Source organism: Salmo salar, chromosome ssa09 (assembly GCF_905237065.1).
Source record: "Salmo salar chromosome ssa09, Ssal_v3.1, whole genome shotgun sequence".
Classification (NCBI taxonomy): Eukaryota; Metazoa; Chordata; class Actinopteri; order Salmoniformes; family Salmonidae; genus Salmo; species Salmo salar.
This window is the reverse complement of record NC_059450.1, coordinates 20,409,949-20,431,657: the sequence shown is the minus strand read 5'-3', so window position 1 is coordinate 20,431,657 and position 21,709 is coordinate 20,409,949. Positions and strand designations below refer to the sequence as shown.

At 45.0% G+C, this 21,709-nt stretch overlaps 1 protein-coding gene across 2 annotated transcripts in view; it reads right to left on the bottom strand.

The window, feature by feature from the left end:
* The window catches only part of LOC106611071 (regulator of G-protein signaling 6-like), a 54,417-nt gene that overhangs the window by 5,359 nt on the left and 27,349 nt on the right, over positions 1-21,709 (bottom strand). For both annotated transcript variants that reach the window (XM_014210932.2, XM_014210933.2), the window contains exons 3-12: positions 11,692-11,791; positions 9,335-9,385; positions 9,101-9,207; positions 5,532-5,583; positions 4,663-4,727; positions 4,167-4,243; positions 1,631-1,712; positions 1,223-1,297; positions 981-1,085; positions 470-642 (exon numbers count right to left, since the gene is read on the bottom strand). In XM_014210932.2, the coding sequence (XP_014066407.1) occupies positions 470-642; positions 981-1,085; positions 1,223-1,297; positions 1,631-1,712; positions 4,167-4,243; positions 4,663-4,727; positions 5,532-5,583; positions 9,101-9,207; positions 9,335-9,385; positions 11,692-11,791 (887 nt within the window). The remainder of the gene's footprint in view (positions 1-469; positions 643-980; positions 1,086-1,222; positions 1,298-1,630; positions 1,713-4,166; positions 4,244-4,662; positions 4,728-5,531; positions 5,584-9,100; positions 9,208-9,334; positions 9,386-11,691; positions 11,792-21,709) is intronic.

Here is a 21,709-nt window from a genome sequence, read left to right as displayed (position 1 = left end):
ATGAAACTGGTTGAGAGAATGCCAAGTGTGTGCAAAGCTGCCATCAAGGCAAAGTGTGGCTATTTGAAGAATCTCAAATCTAAAATATATTTAGATTTGTTTAACACTTTTTTGGTTACTAGATGATTCCATATGTGTTCTTTCATAGTTTTGATGTCTTCACTATTATTCTACCATGTAGAAAATAGTAAAAATAAAGAAAAACCCTTGAATGAGCAGGTGTTCTAAAACTTTTGACCGGTAGTGTGCATTACATTGTGGTTGTGGATGCTGTTTAAAATGTTGATTGCATAGGGAAGGAAGGAGGAGCTAGCCATTGGGCTATCATGACATTTCAGCCAGCACCTGACAGCACTAACCCTCTGCCTGACCCCACCAGTCATTTGAAGACTGATTGTGTTGATTAGTGATGTCTGTGCATGGTGTCCATGGTGTCTATGGCCTCACGCTGCCTCCCCAATGAACCCACCTAGCCTCCAGGTCCCAGAAGGTCATGTCATCGCTGATCCAGGGGTTGGACGGTTCAATGGTTGACACCAAAGGATCGTAGACCATGAACTGTTCCGTGTAGCCCATGAGGCTGTCTGCTACTTTGGACATTTTCATACAGTGTCTGTCCAGCTGGATGTTCAAGAAGGAAATCTGAGGGAGAAAATAATTAATGATGGCAGAATAAGATAGTAGGGCATTACTCAGAAGTGAGCTGGAGTTATGATTGATGAATGAGAGACAGACAGACAGACAGACAGACAGACAGACAGACAGACAGACAGACAGACAGACAGACAGACAGACAGACAGACAGACAGACAGACAGACAGACAGACAGACAGACAGACAGACAGACAGACAGACAGACAGACAGACAGACAGACAGACAGACAGACAGACAGACAGACAGACAGACAGACAGACAGACAATGGATAATGGATAATGGCGGTGTTAGTAATGACCTGTCAGGAGCATCACAGTGTGTTACCTCCTTCTGCACGTCCTCTCTGGTGAGCTTCCTGGCCGGCTGGGACGGGAGGGACTGGTGGACTGGACTCTGAGTCTGGGTGTCGTCTGTTACCCCATACACCGACTGGACAGGGACAGAATGGATATACATGTCTGTTATTGCTTATACGCTCACCCTCAACACAGGCACGCGCCGCACAGAACATATACATACATACACAAACAGAAAGACCACTCACAACTAAAAGCCTTATTTCTTACCTTTTTCACCCTCTGTGGATTCTTCTCTCTCCGGCACTTGCGAATGTCCATCTCTGTGGTATTTACACAGCCTGGCTGTAAGAGAGTTAGTTTCTAGGTCAGATTATAGTGGGTCACCAGGCAGTATCCTGCCCTAGCCTGGAGGCTAGACTTCATTCAACATTACAACCACAGAGGAGTTGGATAATACAGAACCCCACTGGGATCCTGTCTAATTCAGGCTAACCCAGGCCACACTACACAACTAGACTGATAGAACCCTTTATTGTTCTAACAGTAGAGCCCTATGGGACTTTCACTGTAACACTCCCTGTCCTCTCATCACATCCTCTCTCCAGCCCTCCCTCAGACCCCAGAACCACTACCTCCTCTCAGCTCACCACCAACTCCCCTCAGCCCTCAGCTCACCACAGGGCGATGGACGTCCCAGAATGCCCTCTCTTGGCTGTCCAAAATCTTCCTCTCAACCTTGTCCTTCTTCCTGTCGATCCTGAGGGTAGACGACAGAGGACAGAGACAGGTAAATACTGAGGGTGGGGGACAGAGGACAGAGCCAGGTTGATACTGAGGGTAGACGACAGAGGACAGAGACAGGTAAATACTGAGGGTAGACGACAGAGACAGGTAAATACTGAGGGTGGGGGACAGAGGACAGAGCCAGGTTGATACTGAGGGTAGACGACAGAGGACAGAGACAGGTAAATACTGAGGGTAGACGACAGAGGACAGAGACAGGTAAATACTGAGGGTAGGGGACAGAGGACAGAGCCAGGTTGATACTGAGTACACAGATAAACGTGTCACTCTTATTTAGAGACCCGAGGAGGGTTAAAGCTCGAAGTGTACAGTGAGGGAAAAAAGTATTTTATCCCCTGCTGATTTTGTATGTTTGCCCACTGACAAAGAAATGATCGGTCTATAATTTTAATGGTAGGTTTATTTGAACAGTGAGAGACAGAATAACAACAAAAACTCCAGAAAAACGCATGTCAAAAATGTTATAAATTGATTTGCATTTTAATGAGGGAAATAAGTATTTGACCCCCTCTCAATCAGGAAGATTTCTGGCTCCCAGGTGTCTTTTATACAGGTAACGAGCTGAGATTAGGAGCACACTCTTAAAGGGAGTGCTCCTAATCTCAGCTCGTTACCTGTATAAAAGACACCTGTCCACAGAAGCAATCAATCAATCAGATTCCAAACTCTCCCCCATGGCCAAGACCAAAGAGCTCTCCAAGGATGTCAGGGACAAGATTGTAGACCTACACCAGGCTGGAATGGGCTACAAGACCATCGCCAAGCAGCTTAGTGAGAAGGAGACAACAGTTGGTGCGATTATTCACAAATGGAAGAAACACAAAAGAACTGTCTATCTCCCTCGGCCTGGGACTCCATGCAAGATCTCACCTCGTGGAGTTGCAATGATCATGAGAACGGTGAGAAATCAGCCCAGAACTACACAGGAGGATCTTGTCAATGATCTCAAGGCAGCTGGGACCATAGTCACCAAGAAAACAATTGGTAACACACTACGCCGTGAAGGACTGAAATCCTGCAGCGCCCGCAAGGTCACCCTGCTCAAGAAAGCACATATACATGCCCGTCTGAAGTTTGCCAATGAACATCTGAATGATTCAGAGGACAACTGGGTGAAAGTGTTGTGGTCAGATGAGACCAAAATGGAGCTCTTTGGCATCAACTCAACTCGCCGTATTTGGAGGAGGAGGAATGCTGCCTATGACCCCAAGAACACCATCCCCACCGTCAAACATGGAGGTGGAAACATTATGCTTTGGGGGTGTTTTTCTGCTAAGGGGACAGGACAACTTCACCGCATCAAAGGGACGATGGACGGGCCATGTACCGTCAAATCTTGGGTGAGAAATTCCTTCCCTCAGCCAGGGCATTGAAAATGGGTCGTGGATGGGTATTCCAGCATGACAATGACCCAAAACACATGGCCAAGGCAACAAAGGAGTGGCTCAAGAAGAAGCACATTAAGGTCCTGGAGTGGCCTAGCCAGTCTAAAGACATTAATCCCATAGAAAATCTGTGGAGGGATCTGAAGGTTCCAGTTGCCAAACGTCAGCCTCGAAACCTTAATGACTTGGAGAAGACCTGCAAAGAGGAGTGGGACAAAATCCCTCCTGAGATGTGTGCAAACCTGGTGGCCAACTACAAGAAACATCTGACCTCTGTGATTGCCAACAAGGGTTTTGCCACCAAGTACTAAGTCATGTTTTGCAGAGGGGTCAAATACTTATTTCCCTCATTAAAATGCAAATCAATTTATAACATTTTTGACATGCCTTCTTTTTGATTTTTTTGTTGTTATTCTGTCTCTCACTGTTCAAATAAACCTACCATTAAAATTATAGACTGATAATTTCTTTGTCAGTGGGCAAACGTACAAAATCAGCAGGGGATCAAATACTTTTTTCCCTCACTGTAGGTCACAACCTGTCTCGTTGCTTCGTCAAGCAATCTGTGGTATGGCCGCTGGTAGGGTACAACTCTTACATAACTGACATTTTCTGATAAGTGCTTGGTGGCCTATTTCTCTCTGAATTTAGCAGAGCTTAATGTATAATCTCTTATCTCTACCTAACAACAGTAAATACTTAGTGCTCAGACTATAATCATTTGAAAGGTTCATCATGAATTTTTTTAATTTCCTGATATCGTGTTGAATAGACTGTATCTGATCTGCGCTGTGTTTACAAATGTCAACCAGCAGATGGAGGCGTAATAGAAGGAACATTGATAAAAGACAAAGATTAAAAGGTCACCTAGAAAGTAACCTTGGGGTATGCATCTGACTCTCTATAGTCATCTGCATCAGTGAATGAGACATAGGGAGTACACTGACATATGGCACAATAGACAACTTATTAAAACCACAATACATTGTGTATGTTCTTTTGCCTAGTTACTGTCCACTCACTTGACCTGCGCCTCAGCTTGCATGAAGATGAACTCCCACTTCCTGGCGAAGGCCCTCTGCAGTCGAGCCAGGTTCTCCTGTAAGACCCCCCAATCATAGAGACATGAGGGGTGAGAGTAAACCAGTGAAGGTTCTTGGGTAATTACATTGCTATAATGCATAACTCTCTTACTGCATAAAGCTAGCCATCTCAGCTTAATCAGCAAGTAATATCACGGCTGTTGTAATTTGCACGTAATAATGGCATCTGCTCGGCAGATGAGCAAAAATCTGTCGTACCTACACATATTCACTGAAATGACCTATTTTTTTTAATGTGGGGAAAACAACACTCTGACCCGACCACCAAACCTATAGAGCATGAAATAGACTAGAGCTCAGGGGCATGTGATCTGAGAGAAGCTGTAGTTGTGTAGATGATAGCTTTGTTTAACAGGTCTGTAGTGTATAGATAGGGTACTGACGACAGTTCCAGTAGGGTGAATAGGGCACTCACAGCCTCGTAGTCAGCTAGCTCCAACCTGGCCTTGTTCTGCATGGTGCGCTTGCACAGGTAAATGGCTGCAGAGGAGAGAAGTAGCCAGTTACTTGCTGTTGCCTGGCAGACTTTTTTTGTGACATTGCCAAACAAGTGCCACAGATGATGCATCAACATTTGTGTGAGTGTAGTTTATCTCTTGTAAACAAATGCCACCCAGTCAGTTTCCACCTGAGTAAATCTCTACTGATCAGAGTGTGGTGAGCAATATTTAATGAGACCGTTGGCATCTTTTGTCATTTACACTATCAGGCTGGAGAAATGTCACGCAAACATGAAAGCCTGGAGATTTACAATATATATATATATATATATATATTTTAACTAGGCAAGTCAGTTAAGAACAAATTCTTATTTACACTGATGGCCTGCTTTGTTCAGGTGCAGAACAACAGATTTTTACCTTGTCAGCTCGGGGATTTGATCTAGCAACCTTCTAGTTCAACACTCTAACCACTAGGCTACCTGCTGCCCCGTGGGTCACCAGGGGCGGCAGGTAGCATAGTGACAAAATAACGCCCCTATACCCTGGATGGCTAATCTAGCGCTGCAGGCTTGGGGGTGAGATGAGATCCTCCTGGACAGATAGTGGGATGCATTACAGAGTGGGCCACTCAATCAATAATGGGTGTGAGACAACAGATCCATAGTCTGTGTTTACACTGTAGGCAGGAGGATATGACACAGTCTGTGCCAGACACTCTGCACTGAGCAGGGCTAAAGGCTAGACTGGCTGGGAGGGGGAGGGGGCAATATTTAGACACATTTTGAGCTGAGTTCAGTAATATTTTTCAAATTCCACCCCTAGGGACCCCAACCTAACTTACCATAGTCTGTGTTTTCAGGTTCCCAACAATTAGAGGGCCAGAAGTATGGAGCCTGAGGAGGAAAGTGGAGACATCATGAAAGTATTCATCATCTTAAGAACATTTAAACATCCAAGCATCTGCCCTTTCTATAGTTTTCCTAATGTTGATGCAGACAATTTTCCCCACACTGTCTCTAGCAGCAGTGTTTGAAGTAAACTGTTTATTTTATTTTTGTTTCACTCAGCTAGCATTGCTTTTTATGTGGATCTGAATGTCAAATAACGAGGTTTTAAACATATTTCGGAGACCCAGTTTTTTTTGAAGATTTGAATATGCATGTTGTGTCCAGTCCACCCTGACTCATAGCCCTGACTTCTGTTGAGACGAAAATGCTGGAGAAAATACAAACCATCCAAACTCTCTGTTCCTATCTTTTCCTCTCTAAGAACATTAACAAGTTAAAAGAAGATGAGTGACCTGATGATCAATGACCTTCTTGTGCTCTGCATAACTATCTAGGGAAGAACGGTAGCTATATTCTCCATTCATATTTCATCAACTATTGCAATTGATATTTCAGATTCCCAGTTCATTCCATAGTGCATAAATAAATGATTTCTCAGATATATCGTGCATTCTTAATGACGGGTGGAATTAGAACACAGAGATGTTCCACGACATGATATTTCATCTCCAACATCACTCATAATTAGTTTCAGAACAAAAGGAAATCAAGATGAATGAGATCTGAATATGTGTCAGAATCGACACATCTAACAGACAGGTTAATGTATACTTTGCTACTGAATGAAGATTGATAGATAAACAGAGATCCATCTACTCTGTCTATTACCAAACTGCTTCAACAACATTTTATGATGTGAGTCTGCTTGCCCTGAAACATCACAGATTTGTCTCAAAGCACAGCAGGAAGTTGTCATTAAAAGTGGGGCTTCCAAAAAGACACAGCAGCTATTTATAGCGCAGTGTACCTACATAGCCTCTGTGACTCCTCAGTGCTGGCACAGACACAAATCAACATATTCAACAGGTCATGCAGGTCCTCTTTTAAATGGCAATGATGACGCTCGCTTGTTGCACCATGACATAGCATCAGAGGAAGGGTATTTTTAGTTCCATTGAATGTGAGTGACACACACGCACACATCCCCTTCCAGAAAAAAAGGACATCATGTGTTTTAACCTGAGTGAAAAGAAGTGTGGCTAAATGGACTCTCCGGTAGATTGGGGGGAGGAGGGGGAGGGGTGGGTGACACAGGACAAGTGCAGAGGAAGAGAGGAGTGCCAGCCCAACGATTCCCAAAGAGAGCTGCTCCCAGCTGGGATTAGCCTGCTAATCAGTCAGCCATAGTGACTCATTCTTCTGGAGCCTTTTAGCAGGACCAGGAACCATTCAGCCTCCACTACACTGTAACATACTGTACTGTACTGTATATCACGATGCACGGCCCTGACTGTACAGTAGATTACCTCGAGGACGGAACCGCAATGTCAGTGTAGCGACGTGTCGTTTTAATGTCTTATGTTGAACATTGTGGAACATCCTTTTTCTGTCTGTCTATAATGCTGAACTTTTATGGGCTACTGACTTCCTCCAAGCTCTCAATTCAATTCAAAGGGCTTTATTGGCATGGGAAACATATGTTTACATTGCCCCATATGGGGAGGCAGGTAGCCTAGTGGTTAGAGCGTTGGGCCAGTAACTGGAAGGTTGCTGGATCGAATTCCTGAGCTGACAAGGTAGAAATCTGTCGTTCTGCCCCTGAGCAAGGCAGTTAACCCACTGTTCCCCGGGCGCCGAAGACATGGATGTCAATTAAGGCAGCCCCCTGCACCTCTCTGATTTAGAGGGGTTGGCTTGAATGCAGAAGACACATTCCAGTTGAATACATTCAGTTGGACAACTAGGTTTCCCCCTTTCCTAAAGCAAGTGAAATTGATAATAAACAAAAGTAAAAAATGAATAGTAAACATTACACTCACAAACATTTCAAAGGAATAGAGACATTTAAAATGTCATATTATGGCTATTCTCTCTCTCAATTCATTCTTTCTCTCTTTACGATAAAAGTTCATAAAAGTGGCCCTTCACACCTAGGTGCCACACCATGTGACCTCACGGGACTAGAAAAAGCAGTGCTCCTCTCTCTCTCTGTCATAGCTCTTATCCTCTTGTCCCGCTGGACCTCTTTTGAGGAGGGAGAAGGACCTCCATCTCCAGCAGGCTGACCACAGGGCCTGGACCTTCACTTTTAATGGAAAGAACTGGTGAACTGATAAGTTAGGGAAAATACATTTTAGGGAATAGTACCTGTAATCCAGTACAGAAATTGGGACGGAAGAGCCCATGTACTAAACAGGCTCAGAAGGAGGCTTAGTCCTTAAAGAGCTAGTGTAGCCTGAATGGTGCATTTAAGCTAACCTTCTTCAAGGAAAGGAAGAGCCAGCAGACAGAGTAACCAGGGACACAACCCAAACGAGCAGTCCACGAGGGACCATCCAAACTCAGCAGAAACGAGCAAGAAACCACCACCAAGGAGCACCACCACATCACCAACAGACTATCATGGTCCAAACACAACAAGACAGTCGTGAAGAGGGCGCAACAACACCTTTTCCCCCTCAGGACACTGAAAAGATTTGGCATGGGTCCCCAGATCATCAAAATGTTATACAGCTGCACCATCGAGAGCATCCTGACCAGTTGCATCACCACCTGGTATGGAAACTGCTCGGTATCCGACCGTAAGGCACTACAGAGGGTAGTGCGTACAGCCCAATACATCACTGGGGCCAAACTTCCTGCCATCCAGGACCTCTATACTAGGTGTGTCAGAGGAAGGCCCAAAAAATTGTCAAAGTCCCCATGTCACCCAAGTCATAGACTGTTCTCTCTGTTACCACACGGCAAGCGGTACCTGAGCGCCAAGTCTATGTACAAAAGGCTCCTTAACAGCTTCTACCCCCAAGCCATAAGACTGCTGAACAATTAATCAAATGGCCACCCGAACTATTTACATAGTAATAAGTGTACACACTACCCTACACCAGATTGCAGGATGCTGTGAGTAGATCTGCAACACTGTACATTGTGCCTCTCCAATTGGTATAATCTATTATAGCAATATTGATATCTATATTTATTACATAGTGATAATACTCAACCATATCTCAAGTGATTTAACCACAGGTTAAGGGAGTAAATTACGGCAGTGAGAGGAGACTGATTAGGCAAACATTTCCAAAGCGGTGGGTACAGACTGATTACAACGCTTGACCTGTATAGTGAGGATCAGACTACTAGAGAAATCTCTCACATCAGTGGCTCTGTTAGAACATATTCTTCCCTGGTTATTTCTGCTTTAGAGCGTACAGTTACCAGCCACAAGGTAATGAGGCTACTGTTCTGTTCTGGACAGTTCACAGGGATCATTTATCCACTCCTTTGCCTTCATGTGATAATGGTCATGACACATGTTATGGATGGTGGTTTGGACAGTAAATCCAGTTTAGGACCACTAAGGATGGTAGGTATACTGGTGCCTGAAAATACCATGGTAGTTTACCTGGAAGCGGTATAAGGTCCCATCATCTTTGAGAGTGAGGACGTGGTCGGAGATGGGGAAGAGGTAGCCCTGGGCAGCAATCAGGCTCCCTAAATGGATGGCTTCAGCTGCAGGAGCGAGAACAGGATACTAACGCTGAGTAGAGAAAAATGGCTTCCCTTTTTAATGCTTGAGTAGAGACTGAGAACAGTGGTCAATCCCTGTGAAATATGGCTGTGTACATAGCAGGCATACCTGAGTCCTCAATTGAAAGGTTTTTCACCAGCCACAGCACAATGTCTGCTCCTGGTATTCAAAAGAGAAGAATGGTTGACAGTGACATTGAAATAGCGTTGTACACACAGAAAACCTCTACACAAAAGCTGCAACAGTCCTTGAACTGGTCTCCCCTTAACAATCTATTACTTTTAGCTTACACCACAGCTACAATACTGACATAGTCGACCAATCATCCTGTTATCAAACCTTTGTAACTTTTGGAAAAAATAGTGTTTGATCAGATACAATGCTATTTTACAGTAAATAAATTAACAACATTCTCCAGGGCAGCTGTCCAGGCCCTTTACTTTTCTCAATCTTTACGTATGACCTGCCACTGGCTCTGAGTAAAGCCTGTGTGTCTACTGTATGTGTGTGGATGACTCAACACTGTACACGTCAGCTACTACAGCGAGTGAAATCACTGCAACACTTAACAAAGAGCTGCAGTCCGTTTCAGAATGGGTGGCAAGAAATAAGTTAGTCCTAAATATTTCAAAAACTAAAAGCATTGTTTTTGGGACAAATCATTCACTAAACCCTAAAGCTCAACAAAATCTTGCAATGAGTAATGTGGAAATTGAGCAAGTTGAGGAGACTAAACTGCTTGGAGTAACCCTGGATTGTGAATTGTTATGGTCAAAAGATATTGATGCAACAGTAGCTAAGATTGGGAGAGGTCTGTCCATAATACGTCTAAAATAAAGCACTGCTCTGCCTTCTTAACAACAATATCAACAAGGCGGGTCCCAAGTTTTGTTGCACCTGGACTACTGCCCAGTCGTGTGGGCAAGTGCCATAAAATGGGACTTGGGGAAATTACAACTGGCCCAGAACAGGGCAGCACGGCTGGCCCTTAAATGTGCACATAGAGCTAACATTAATAATATGCATGCCAATCTCTCGTGGCTCAAAGTAGAGGAGAGATTGACTTCATCACTACTTGTTTTTGTAAGAAGTATTGACATGTTGAATGAACCGAGTTGTCTGTTTAAACTACTAGTACACAGCTAAGACACCCATGCATACTCCACAAGACATGCCACCAGAGGTCTCTTCACAATCCCCAAGTCCAGAACAGACTATGGGAGGCGCACAGTAGTACATAGAGCCATGGCTACATGGAACTCTATTCCACATCAAGTATCTCACACAAGCAGTAAAATCTGATTTTTAAAAAGATTTTAAAAATACACCTTATGGAACAGTAGGGACTGTGAAGAGGGAAACACACAGGTACAAACACACATACAAACAAACATTACATTTACATTTACATTTAAGTCATTTAGCAGACGCTCTTATCCAGAGCGTACAAATAAACAGAGCATACAAATAAACACACATAACATACACACTATACACTCATGTACAAACCCACAAAACATACACACTATACACACACGTACACCTGGATTGTGTGTTATAGTAGAGTAGTGACCCGAGGGCACATACTTAATGTATTTTGAAATCTGTTGCAAAATGTATTTTAGTGTTTAAAAATTACAATGTCTATTATTGCCTTACTTTTTACTAGACCCCAGGAAGAGTAGCTGCTGCCTTGGCAGCAGCTAATGGGGATCCATAATAAATACAAATACAAATGCCCTTGGCTAAGGCTGAATGTGGCATGGGGGAGCAGGTGTTTGCAGGAACAATTCAAATGGAACAATGTGATCTTGGACTAACAATAGGCAGGAAACCAGGTCTTTTGTCTAACTCCTGGATAGCAACATATTTGGCATAATGTTAGCACTTGGCAGTGAGGAGTGAGACTGAGAGAGTGAAGTGTGACACAGCAGGCCTAGGGAGACATATGAGGGGGTGAGTCACACTCAGAGAGCATCCCCCCACCCACTCCCCACCAGCCCCATAGATACTGTTGACTCTGTTGACTCACAAGCTAACACACATACACCAGCCAGAACTGTCTTACTCACTCACACTGCCCCCTTAAACCATGTCACCCAACACACAACCAGCCACACTGCATAATGACAAGGGCAGCGACACACCAGACATCACATTAGGCTTCTCTGCCAAAACCTTACGGGCTGAGACTGCCTCATCTGTCCCAATCTGCAGAGGCAGCAATTCAAATGAGCCTGAAAGGTCATATTTTCTTTAATAATTCTGACTCCTCTCTCTCTGTTGAGCCACACTGAGTCATATCTCTCTCTCTCTCTCTCTCTCTCTCTCTCTCTCTCTCTCTCTCTCTCTCTCTGCCTCTCTGCCACTCTCTGCCTCTCTGCCTCTCACACACACACACACACACACACACACACACACACACACACACACACACACACACACACACACACACACACACACACCTGATACCACACTGGGGATCTTGGACAGGAAGCTCTTGACAGTTCGGATGGCCACCCCTCCTGCCTTCTCATCCTGTATCCGCATAATGACATCTTCAATCTAACAGGGAGAGGAGAAACAACACAAGTGATCAGGGTTAGAGCATGAACTAAAACATCCACAGTTTCTCCATAAAAAGTATTCATTTTCATATTATAATCCAATGGTGATGGGGATTACTTGTGTGTGTGCTGTGGCCTGCAAAAAAGGGTCTGTTTATTGAGCCCCACAGTTCCCACGGTAACAAGGCCCTCCAATGGGGAGACAGAGTGATCCCTCAGAGGCTAAGATAAACATCACACCTCAAACGCACGGCAGGCAACGAGCACCCCACCACATCACACATCAGCAGCCTAAAATTAGGCATGGCCGCACCGTGCTCGCAACTCACGACTCATTACAAAGACAGGAAACCACACTCCTCCATGCAAACATACACACACGCCCTCTGGAAAACAATTCCCCTCACTCTACAGTCAGCCAATATCACTCGCACTGACACATTATGCACACATTTATAGCTCCATGCAGCAGAGGTTTGCGTTAAGGTGGAGAAGCTTAATAAGGGCTATGTGGTGTGAAAACCTTGGCCTGGTTTTTACAGTCTCTATATGTCAGGTCAGGTATGATGTGACTAGGATTAGTGCGTAAGACCTGATCTCCCAATGTCACACCACAAGGCTCCCAAGCACCACAGCCTGGACTGATGGACTCAGACCAGAAATTCACACCAAATGATTTAGTACACTCAGTGTTATCCAGAGCCCACCTCACCCTGTGCTCACTGGCCATTAAATCCTTAATTTTGTGGCAAGCACACAAACACACATGCACACACTGACTGTAACAAAGCTGATTATGCTTGGATGAATTCAAAAGCCTGATTGTGTGCAAAGCATATATGATTTGGCTGCTCCCTTCACTTCCCCATCTCAGAAAGGTAATCTGTATTTATCTGCACTGTTAAATGGGAGATGGCATGGTAGTCAGGAGACAGCAACCATCAGAAAACACTCTTTATCAGTCATTTGTATAGAGCCCTATAGGGAACAGTGGTAAAGTCAAGCAATTCTCTGTTGTGTGCCACTGCCATTCCAGCATGTTCCTGACCCCCTTCTCTTCCTCTCATCCATCATTTAAACTGACACATTTGCACGTGTGAAGTCGATCCATCAGCCTCCTTAGCTTCAGAATTTCATCTCTGAGCAAGCAAGCGCACCAAGAGCCAACTGCCTCCTCTCCTCAGTGGTTGCAGCAGGTTGCAGTTGCACGGCATGCCTCGGTACTGTGAACTCACAAGGACAACTAGATGTGCACTATTCTGGCCAATCCAATTCACACGCCAAGGACAGTAAAGTAAGACTACACAGCTTTTCAACAAGTGTAAACATTGCTCGCTAATTCAACAACCAGGAGGAACAATCCCAACTTAGTAGACCCATCAGCATGTCTGTCTATGGCTATCATCTCCTTGCCAACCAGCTAAGTGTTTTATATAAAATGGACGATTTGTGGGTCTGCGTCATCTACTTAACACTTAGCTGGTTGGCAAGGAGATGATAGCCATAGACAGACATGCTGATGGGTCTACTAAGTTGGGATTGTTCCTCCTGGTTGTTGAATTAGCGAGCAATGTTTACACTTGTTGAAAAGCTGTGTAGTCTTACTTTACTGTCCTTGGCGTGTGAATTGGATTGGCCAGAATACTGCACATCTAGTTATATATATATATATATATATAAAAAATATATATATTTCACCTTTATTTAACCAGGTAGGCTAGTTGAGAACAAGTTCTCATTTGCAACTGCGACCTGGCCAAGATAAAGCAAAGCAGTTTGACACATATAACAACACAGAGTTACACATGGAATAAACAAACATGCAATCAATAATACAGTAGGAAAATCTATATACAGCATGTGCAAATGAGGTAGGATAAGAGAGGTAAGGCAATAAATAGGCCATGGTGGCAAAGTAATTACAATATAGCAATTAAACACTGGAATGGTAGGATGTGCAGAGGATGAATGTGCAAATTGAGATACTGGGGTGCAAAGGACCAAGATAAATAAATAAATAAATATAGTATGGGGATGAAGTAGATTGGATGGGCTATTTACAGATGAGCTATGTACAGGTGCAGTGAACTGTGAGCTGCTCCGACAGCTGGTGCTTAAAGCTAGTGAGGGAGGTAAGAGTCTCCAGCTCCAGAGATTTTTGCAGTTCGTTCCAGTCATTGGCAGCAGAGAACTGGCCAAAGGAAGAATTGGCTTTGAGGGTGACCAGTGAGATATACCTGCTGGAGCGTGTGCTACGGGTGGGTGCTGCTATGGTGACCAGTGAGCTGAGATAAGGTGGGGCCTTACCTAGCAGAGACTTGTAGATGACCTGGAGCCAGTGGGTTTGGCGACGAGTATGAAGCGAGGGCCAGCCAACGAGAGAATACAGGTCGCAGTGGTGGGTAGTATATGGGGCTTTGGTGACAAAACGGATGGCATTGTGATAGACTGCATCCAATTTGTTGAGTAGAGTGTTGGAGGCCATTTTGTAAATGACATCGCCGAAGTCGATGATCGGTAGGATGGTCAGTTTTACGAGGGTATGTTTGGTAGCATGAGTTAAGGATGCTTTGTTGCAAAATAGGAAGCCGATTCTAGATTTAATTTGGGATTGGAGATGTTTAATGTGAGTCTGGAATGAGAGTTAACAGTCTAACCAGACACCTAGGTATTTGTAGTTGTCCACATATTCTAAGTCAGAACCGTCCAGAATAGTGATGCTGGACGGGCCGGCAGGTGCGGGCAGCGATCGGTTGAAGAACATGCATTAAGTTTTAGTTGCATTTAAGAGCAGTTGGAGGCCACGGAAGGAGAGTTGAATGGCATTGAAGCTCATCTGGAGGTTGGTTAACACAGTGTCCAACGAAGGGCCATAGGTATACAGAATGGTGTCGTCTGCGTAGAGGTGGATCAAAGAATCACCAGCAGCAAGAGCGACATCATTGATGTATACAGAGAAGAGAGTCAGCCCGAGAATTGAACCCTGTGGCACCCCCATAGAGACTGCCAGAGGTTCCGGACAACGGGTCCTTCGATTTGACATACTGAACTCTATCGGAGAAGTAGTTGGTGAACCAAGCGAGGCAATCATTTGAGAAACCGAGGCTGTTGAGTCTGCCAATAAGAATGTTGTGATTGACTGAGTCGAAAGCGAGTTGCTGTGGGGAGCGCAGGGCTGTTGACCGGGGTAGGGGTAGCCAGCATGGCCAGCCGTAGAAAAATTATTGTGGATTTATCGGTAGTGACAGTGTTTCCTAGCCTCAGTGCAGTGGGCAGCTTGGAGGAGGTGCTCTTATTCTCCATGGACAGTTTCCCAGAACCTTTTTGAGTTTGTACTACAGGATGCAAAGTTCTGTTTGAAAAAGCTAGCCTTTTTCCTAACTGCCTGAGTATATATATTGGTTCCTAACTTCCCTGAAAAGTTGCATATCACGGGGGCTATTCGATGCTAATGCAGAACGCCACAGGATGTTTTTGTGCTGGTCAAGGGCAGACAAGTCTTGAGTGGACCAAGGGCAAAATCTATTCCTGGTAATACATTTTTTGAATGGAGCATGCTTATTTAAGATGGTGAGGAAGGCACTTTTAAAGAATAACCAGGCATCCTCTACTGACGGGATGAGGTCAATGTCATTCCAGGATATCCCGGCCAGGTCGATTAGAAAGGCCTGTTGGCTGAAGTGTTTTAGGGAGCATTTGACAGTGATGAGGGGTGGTCGTTTGACCGCAGACCCATTACGGATGCAGGCAATGAGGCAGTGATCGCTGAGATCTTGGTTGAAAACAGCAGAGGTGTATTTGGAGGGTGAGTTAGTTAGGATGATATCTATGAGGGTGCCCATGTTTACAGATTTGGGGTTGTACCTGGTAGGTTCATAGATAATTTGTGTGAGATTGAGGGCATCAAGCTTAGATTGTAGGATGGCCGGGGTATTAAGCATGTCCCAGTTTAGGTCACCTAGAAGCACGAGCTCAGAAGATAGATGGGGGCAATCAATTCACATATGGTGTCCAGGGCACAGCTGGGGCAGAGGGTGGCCTATAGCAAGCGGCAACAGTGAGAGACTTGTTTCTGGAAAGATGAATTTTTAGAAGTAGAAGCTCGAATTGTTTTGGTACAGACTTGGATAGTAAGACAGAACTCTGCAGGCTCTCTCTGCAGTAGATTGCAACACCGCCCCCTTTAGCAGTTCTATCTTGGCGGAAAATGTTATCATTAGGGATGGAAGTTTCAGGATTTTTGGTGGTTTTCCTAAGCCAGGATTCAGACACGGCTAAGACATCCGGGTTGGCAGAATGTGCTAAAGCAGTGAATAAAGCAAACTTAGGGAGTAGGCTTCTAATGTTAACATGCATGAAACCAAGGCTTTTACGGTTACAGAAGTCAACAAATGAGAGCACCTGGGGAGTAGGAGTGGAGCTAGGCACTGCAGGTCCTGGATTAACCTCTACATCACCAGAGGAACAGAGGAGAAGCTGGATAAGGGTACGGCTAAATGCTATAAGAACTGGCCGTCTAGCACGTTCGGAACAGAGAGTAAAGGGAGTAGGTTTCTGAGCACGATAGCATAGATTCAAGGCATAATGTACAGACAAAGGTATGGTAGGAAGAGAGTACATTGGAGGTAAACCTAGGCATTGAGTAATAATGAGAGAGATACAGTCTCTAGAGATATTTAAACCATGTGATGTCATCGCATATGTGGAAGGTGGAACAACATGGTTGGTTAAGGCATATTGAGCAGGGCTAGAGGCTCTACAGTGAAATAAGACAGTAATCACTAACCAGGACAGTAATGGACAAGGCTTATTGATATTAGGGAGAGGCATGCGTAGCCAAGTTACCGTATGGGTCCAGTGAGTGGTTGGGCTGGCTGGGGACACGGCGATTCAGACAGTTAGCAGGCCGGGCCTAGCAAGCTAGCAGTTAGCAGGCCGGGGCTAGCAAGCTAGCATAAGGGCCTTAGATGGACGTCGCGATGGGGGAAAGTCTGTTTTTGCCTCCTTGTGCGGTGACGTCGATAGACCAGTCGTGGAATTAGTAGGGTTCCAAGTAGCAGAGGGGTCCAAGTCCAATTGGCAAAATGGGTATAGTGGTCCAAGAAACTGGCCGATGGATCAGCTAACAGTCCAATATGCTCTAGATAGCTAGCAGGCCACGGTTAGCAGAATGGGCCTTCAGGGGACGTCGCGCCTGAGGGGCCTGTTGGGATCCTCGGGCAGATTATGTCGGTATTCCAGTTGAAGGATTGGCAGGGTTCCGTGCCCCGTACCAGCAGTAGAAGGGGTCCGGATATTGTAGCCGAGGAGTGGGCTTCAGGAGTAGCCCAGGAGCCCTACCCGGGAGATGGGTCTAGCATGGGCTAGCTCCAGGCTAGTTGGTGCTAGTTCTGGGACGGAAACGTTAGCCAGGAGTAGTCAACCCGGATTGCGGTTAGCTAGCTGCGATGATCCAGATGAAAAGGTTCAGAGTTTGCGGTAGGAATCCAGGGATATGGAGAGAAAAATAGGTCCGGTATGCTCTGGTTTGAAACGCGTTGTACGAACTGGCGAGAGCTTTCCGAGCTAAAGGTTAGCTGATGACCGCTAGCAGTGGTTAGCTGACTGATAGCTGATAGCTGGTAGCTAGTTAGCTAGCTAGCTTCAGTTGAGGTATTCCAGTTCGGAGGTAAATAGAAATACTTTAGAAAGAAAACAGATCCACACCACATTGGGTGAGGCGGGTTGCAGGAGAGTATTTTGAAGTTGAGGTTTAGGAAAAATATTAAAAAGAATGCAAAGAAAATATACTGCTCAAAAAAATAAAGGGAACACTTAAACAACACAATGTAACTCCAAGTCAATCACACTTCTGTGAAATCAAACTGTCCACTTAGGAAGCAACACTGATTGACAATACATTTCACATACTGTTGTGCAAATGGAATAGACAACAGGTGGAAATTATAGGCAATAAGCAAGACACCCCCAATAAAGGAGAGGTTCTGCAGGTAGAGACCACAGACCACTTCTCAGTTCCTATGCTTCCTGGCTGATGTTTTGGTCACTTTTGAATGCTGGCGGTGCTTTCACTCTAGTGGTAGCATGAAACGGAGTCTACAACCCACACAAGTGGCTCAGGTAGTGCAGCTCATCCAGGATGGCACATCAATGCGAGCTGTGGCAAGAAGGTTTGCTGTGTCTGTCAGCGTAGTGTCCAGAGCATGGAGGCGCTACCAGGAGACAGGCCAGTACATCAGGAGACGTGGAGGAGGCCGTAGGAGGGCAACAACCCAGCAGCAGAACCGCTACCTCCACCTTTGTGCAAGGAGGAGCAGGAGGAGCACTGCCAGAGCCCTGCAAAATGACCTCCAGCAGGCCACAAATGTGCATGTGTCTGCTCAAACGGTCAGAAACAGACTCCATGAGGGTGGTATGAGGGCCCGACGTCCACAGGTGGGGGTTGTGCTTACAGCCCAACACCGTGCAAGACGTTTGGCATTTGCCAGAGAACACCAAGATTGGCAAATTCGCCGCCACTGGTGCCCTGTGCTCTTCACAGATGAAAGCAGGTTCACACTGAGCCCGTGACAGACGTGACAGAGTCTGGAGATGCCGTGGAGAACGTTCTGCTGCCTGCAACATCCTCCAGCATGACCGGTTTGGCGGTGGGTCAGTCATGGTGTGGGGTGGCATTTCTTTGGGGGGCCGCACAGCCCTCCATGTGCTCGCCAGAGGTAGCCTGACTGCCATTAGGTACCGAGATGAGATCCTCAGACCCCTTGTGAGACCATATGCTGGTGTGGTTGGCCCTGGGTTCCTCCTAATGCAAGACAATGCTAGACCTCATGTGGCTGGAGTGTGTCAGCAGTTCCTGCAAGAGGAAGGCATTGATGCTATGGACTGGCCCGCCCGTTCCCCAGACCTGAATCCAATTGAGCACATCTAGGACATCATGTCTCGCTCCATCCACCAATGCCACGTTGCACCACAGACTGTCCAGGACTTGGCGGATGCTTTAGTCCAGGTCTGGGAGGAGATCCCTCAGGAGGCTATCCGCCACCTCATCAGGAGCATGCCCAGATGTTGTAGGGAGGTCATACAGGCACGTGGAGGCCACACACACTACTGAGCCTCATTTTGACTTGTTTTAAGGACATTACATCAAAGTTGGATCAGCCTGTAGTGTGGTTTTCCACTTTAATTTTGAGTGTGACTCCAAATCCAGACCTCCATGGGTTGATAAATTGGATTTCCATTGATTATTTTTGTGTGATTTTGTTGTCAGCACATTCAACTATGTAAAGAAAAAAGTATTTAATAAGATTATTTATTTCATTCAGATCTAGGATGTGTTGTTTAAGTGTTCCCTTTATTTTTTTGAGCAGTGTATATAAAAAGATATATACATGGGACGAGACAAGACAAAGACAAAGACGTCTGACTGCTACGCCATCTTGGAACCAAAAAATATATACCTGAGCAACACATTTGAGATGCGTATGGATTTAATAATAGCCCCATAATGTTTCAGACAGAGGAGAGGAGGAGAAATAGTGAGGCAAGACAATTACAATTCTCTCACCATGCGTGTCTTCATATGAATTATTAAATGAAAGCTCATCCACAGAGAATTACTGCCTTTACACAGACTGTGCTGTTGCTGTGCTGTTGATACCTCTTCACAGACTGCTCTTAGAGAGAGAGAGAGAGAGAGAGAGAGAGAGAGAGAGAGAGAGAGATACCACACTGCATCAACTCTATTTTCAGAGAGAAGAAACAAAGATTTTACAGTATGCTACAGTAACATTCCTGTCTTTAGCCTGTGTGTTGTGAGCAGAGATATTTTAGAATGGCACAATCAGTCCAACCATATTTACTGCCTTCCTGTGTTTGAATACAATCCTTGAGACAAAACATTGGGGAAAAAGCTTGGAAACCATTTCCATTTGGTACAATGCAGTGCCACTCCACACACCCTGAGAGAGTCAGTGAAAGGAATGAGTTATTTTGTTCTTGTGTAATAATGGACCTTGAACTCCATAACAGCATTTAAAATAACTCATTATCTCCCTATAGGATGACAGTGGACACGAAGTACTTGGCAGGGGTACAGAACCTTGCCGTATCTTTTCGCTATGGAAGCTAATGGTGTTTGCAGCTTGGTGTGGAGGGCTTTGAGAGCTGGACATTCCTGCTAGCAGGCGATAACAGCACTTTACCCCTCTGCATTGAGCTCTATAAACGGCAATCGCGTTTATAGATGTGTGTGTGTGTATGCTGGGCCCCGTTGTCAACAATCTCTCTTATCAGTGAGGCTACTGAGGGCCCATGCTGCTGTCAGGGGAGTGCCACCATTTCACTCAGCCAGACGCCCCGGGACGCTCCCTGACCAGTCATTACAGAGTGGAGTGTGAAGGCCCAGTGGAGGTGACAGGGTCAGGCACATGTGAGAGTGTCTGTTTGGACCTACAGAAGCCTAATGATGCTAGAAGAGGCTCAATTTATAAACACAGAAACACCATGAGGACTTGTGGTACCGTGTAATCTGTGTGGTTTCGATTACCAACTGGAGTTTCTATTTCATTGAAACAGTGGTTTCAGTTGAAATAATGTCTGTAGGGAGCTATTACTGGATACGAGAAAGAACTACATTTCCACCAACCAGGATGTGTTTAAATACCGGTCATGACAAGAGCATTTACTCAAATTGTGACTAATACTAACTACAGTACCTTAAATCTGTAAATGGTCCTAGACAAGCTAATAATAAGATAATAAAAGCAGAAAAGTCCCAAAATGAGGCCTTGATAAAAAATGTATAAGGCTGTAATAGAGCATTAATGATTCAACAGCCGTCACCTCCACAGACACACTCGTCATTGACATTTATGGCTGTGAAAGTCATGATGGCCAATCGGAAAACTTTTAAGACTGTTTTCTGACCTACTTTCTGCTAAATGAGGTTCTCTGTACTGCTCAATTAACATATGAGCAGAGTCCAACAGTTTGAAATATAGAATAGACTTCTGATAAGTGCATATTGGATAAGTGTAAACTCTTCCTACGTGCAGTGAGAGTTCACAGACCCAGTACATTCTTCTGACTTGCTCTGGATATCTTCATATGGATTAGTGCATGCTTTCTAACAGTCCAAAGCCATCACAATGAACTGTTTATGGAGCAAGTAACTTTTAGGCAAGAAGTCAAACATACATTTTTTTCTCCTAGGACCAGCCAGGCATCACACTGTGGGAATAGCAAGCTGATATCTAGCTTGGTGCCAGCTGGTCTGGTCTGCTCTAGGGATGCAGGTGTGAATGAGGGCTGCTGGGGTAGAAAGAGTCTCCCTATACCCTCTATGGTCCAGAGGGGGGCCTGCTGCAGGTCTAATCATGAAGAGGGGGCTCCGGGTGTTAGGGAGCCTCTCCTGGATTTGTTTCACCAGGGAGAGAAACTGTGACAGCTACTGGGACAACCCTCACATGCAGCAGGACAAGCAATGACTGGAAAGGCCAAAACTAGAGAAACCAAATACACACATACAGTATACTTTACACTCACACATACCTCCCTCCATTTGCTCTATTCTAGTGCTTTAGGCAGTCATTACGAAACCCAAGTACCTGCTCAAGCCATTACTCTTTTTCCTGCTGATATATCAACAATGTAGAATGTCTTGAAAACAGAAATGCATTAATTGATGAATGTGTATTGGAAATAGTCCCATGATATTTCTCAACAGGATACATCTCAGTTATGTGTATGTTTTCAGTGTTTTATGACAGTATGTTCCTGTTACCAAGCGGATCATTTTACACCTCACTGAAGCCATTTTCCTCCATCAACATAGCTCATCCTTTTGATCACTGGAAAGCCTGGATTGTACTGCAAACACATCAAAATGAATCTTTCAGCGTGGAGAAAAAGCATAATC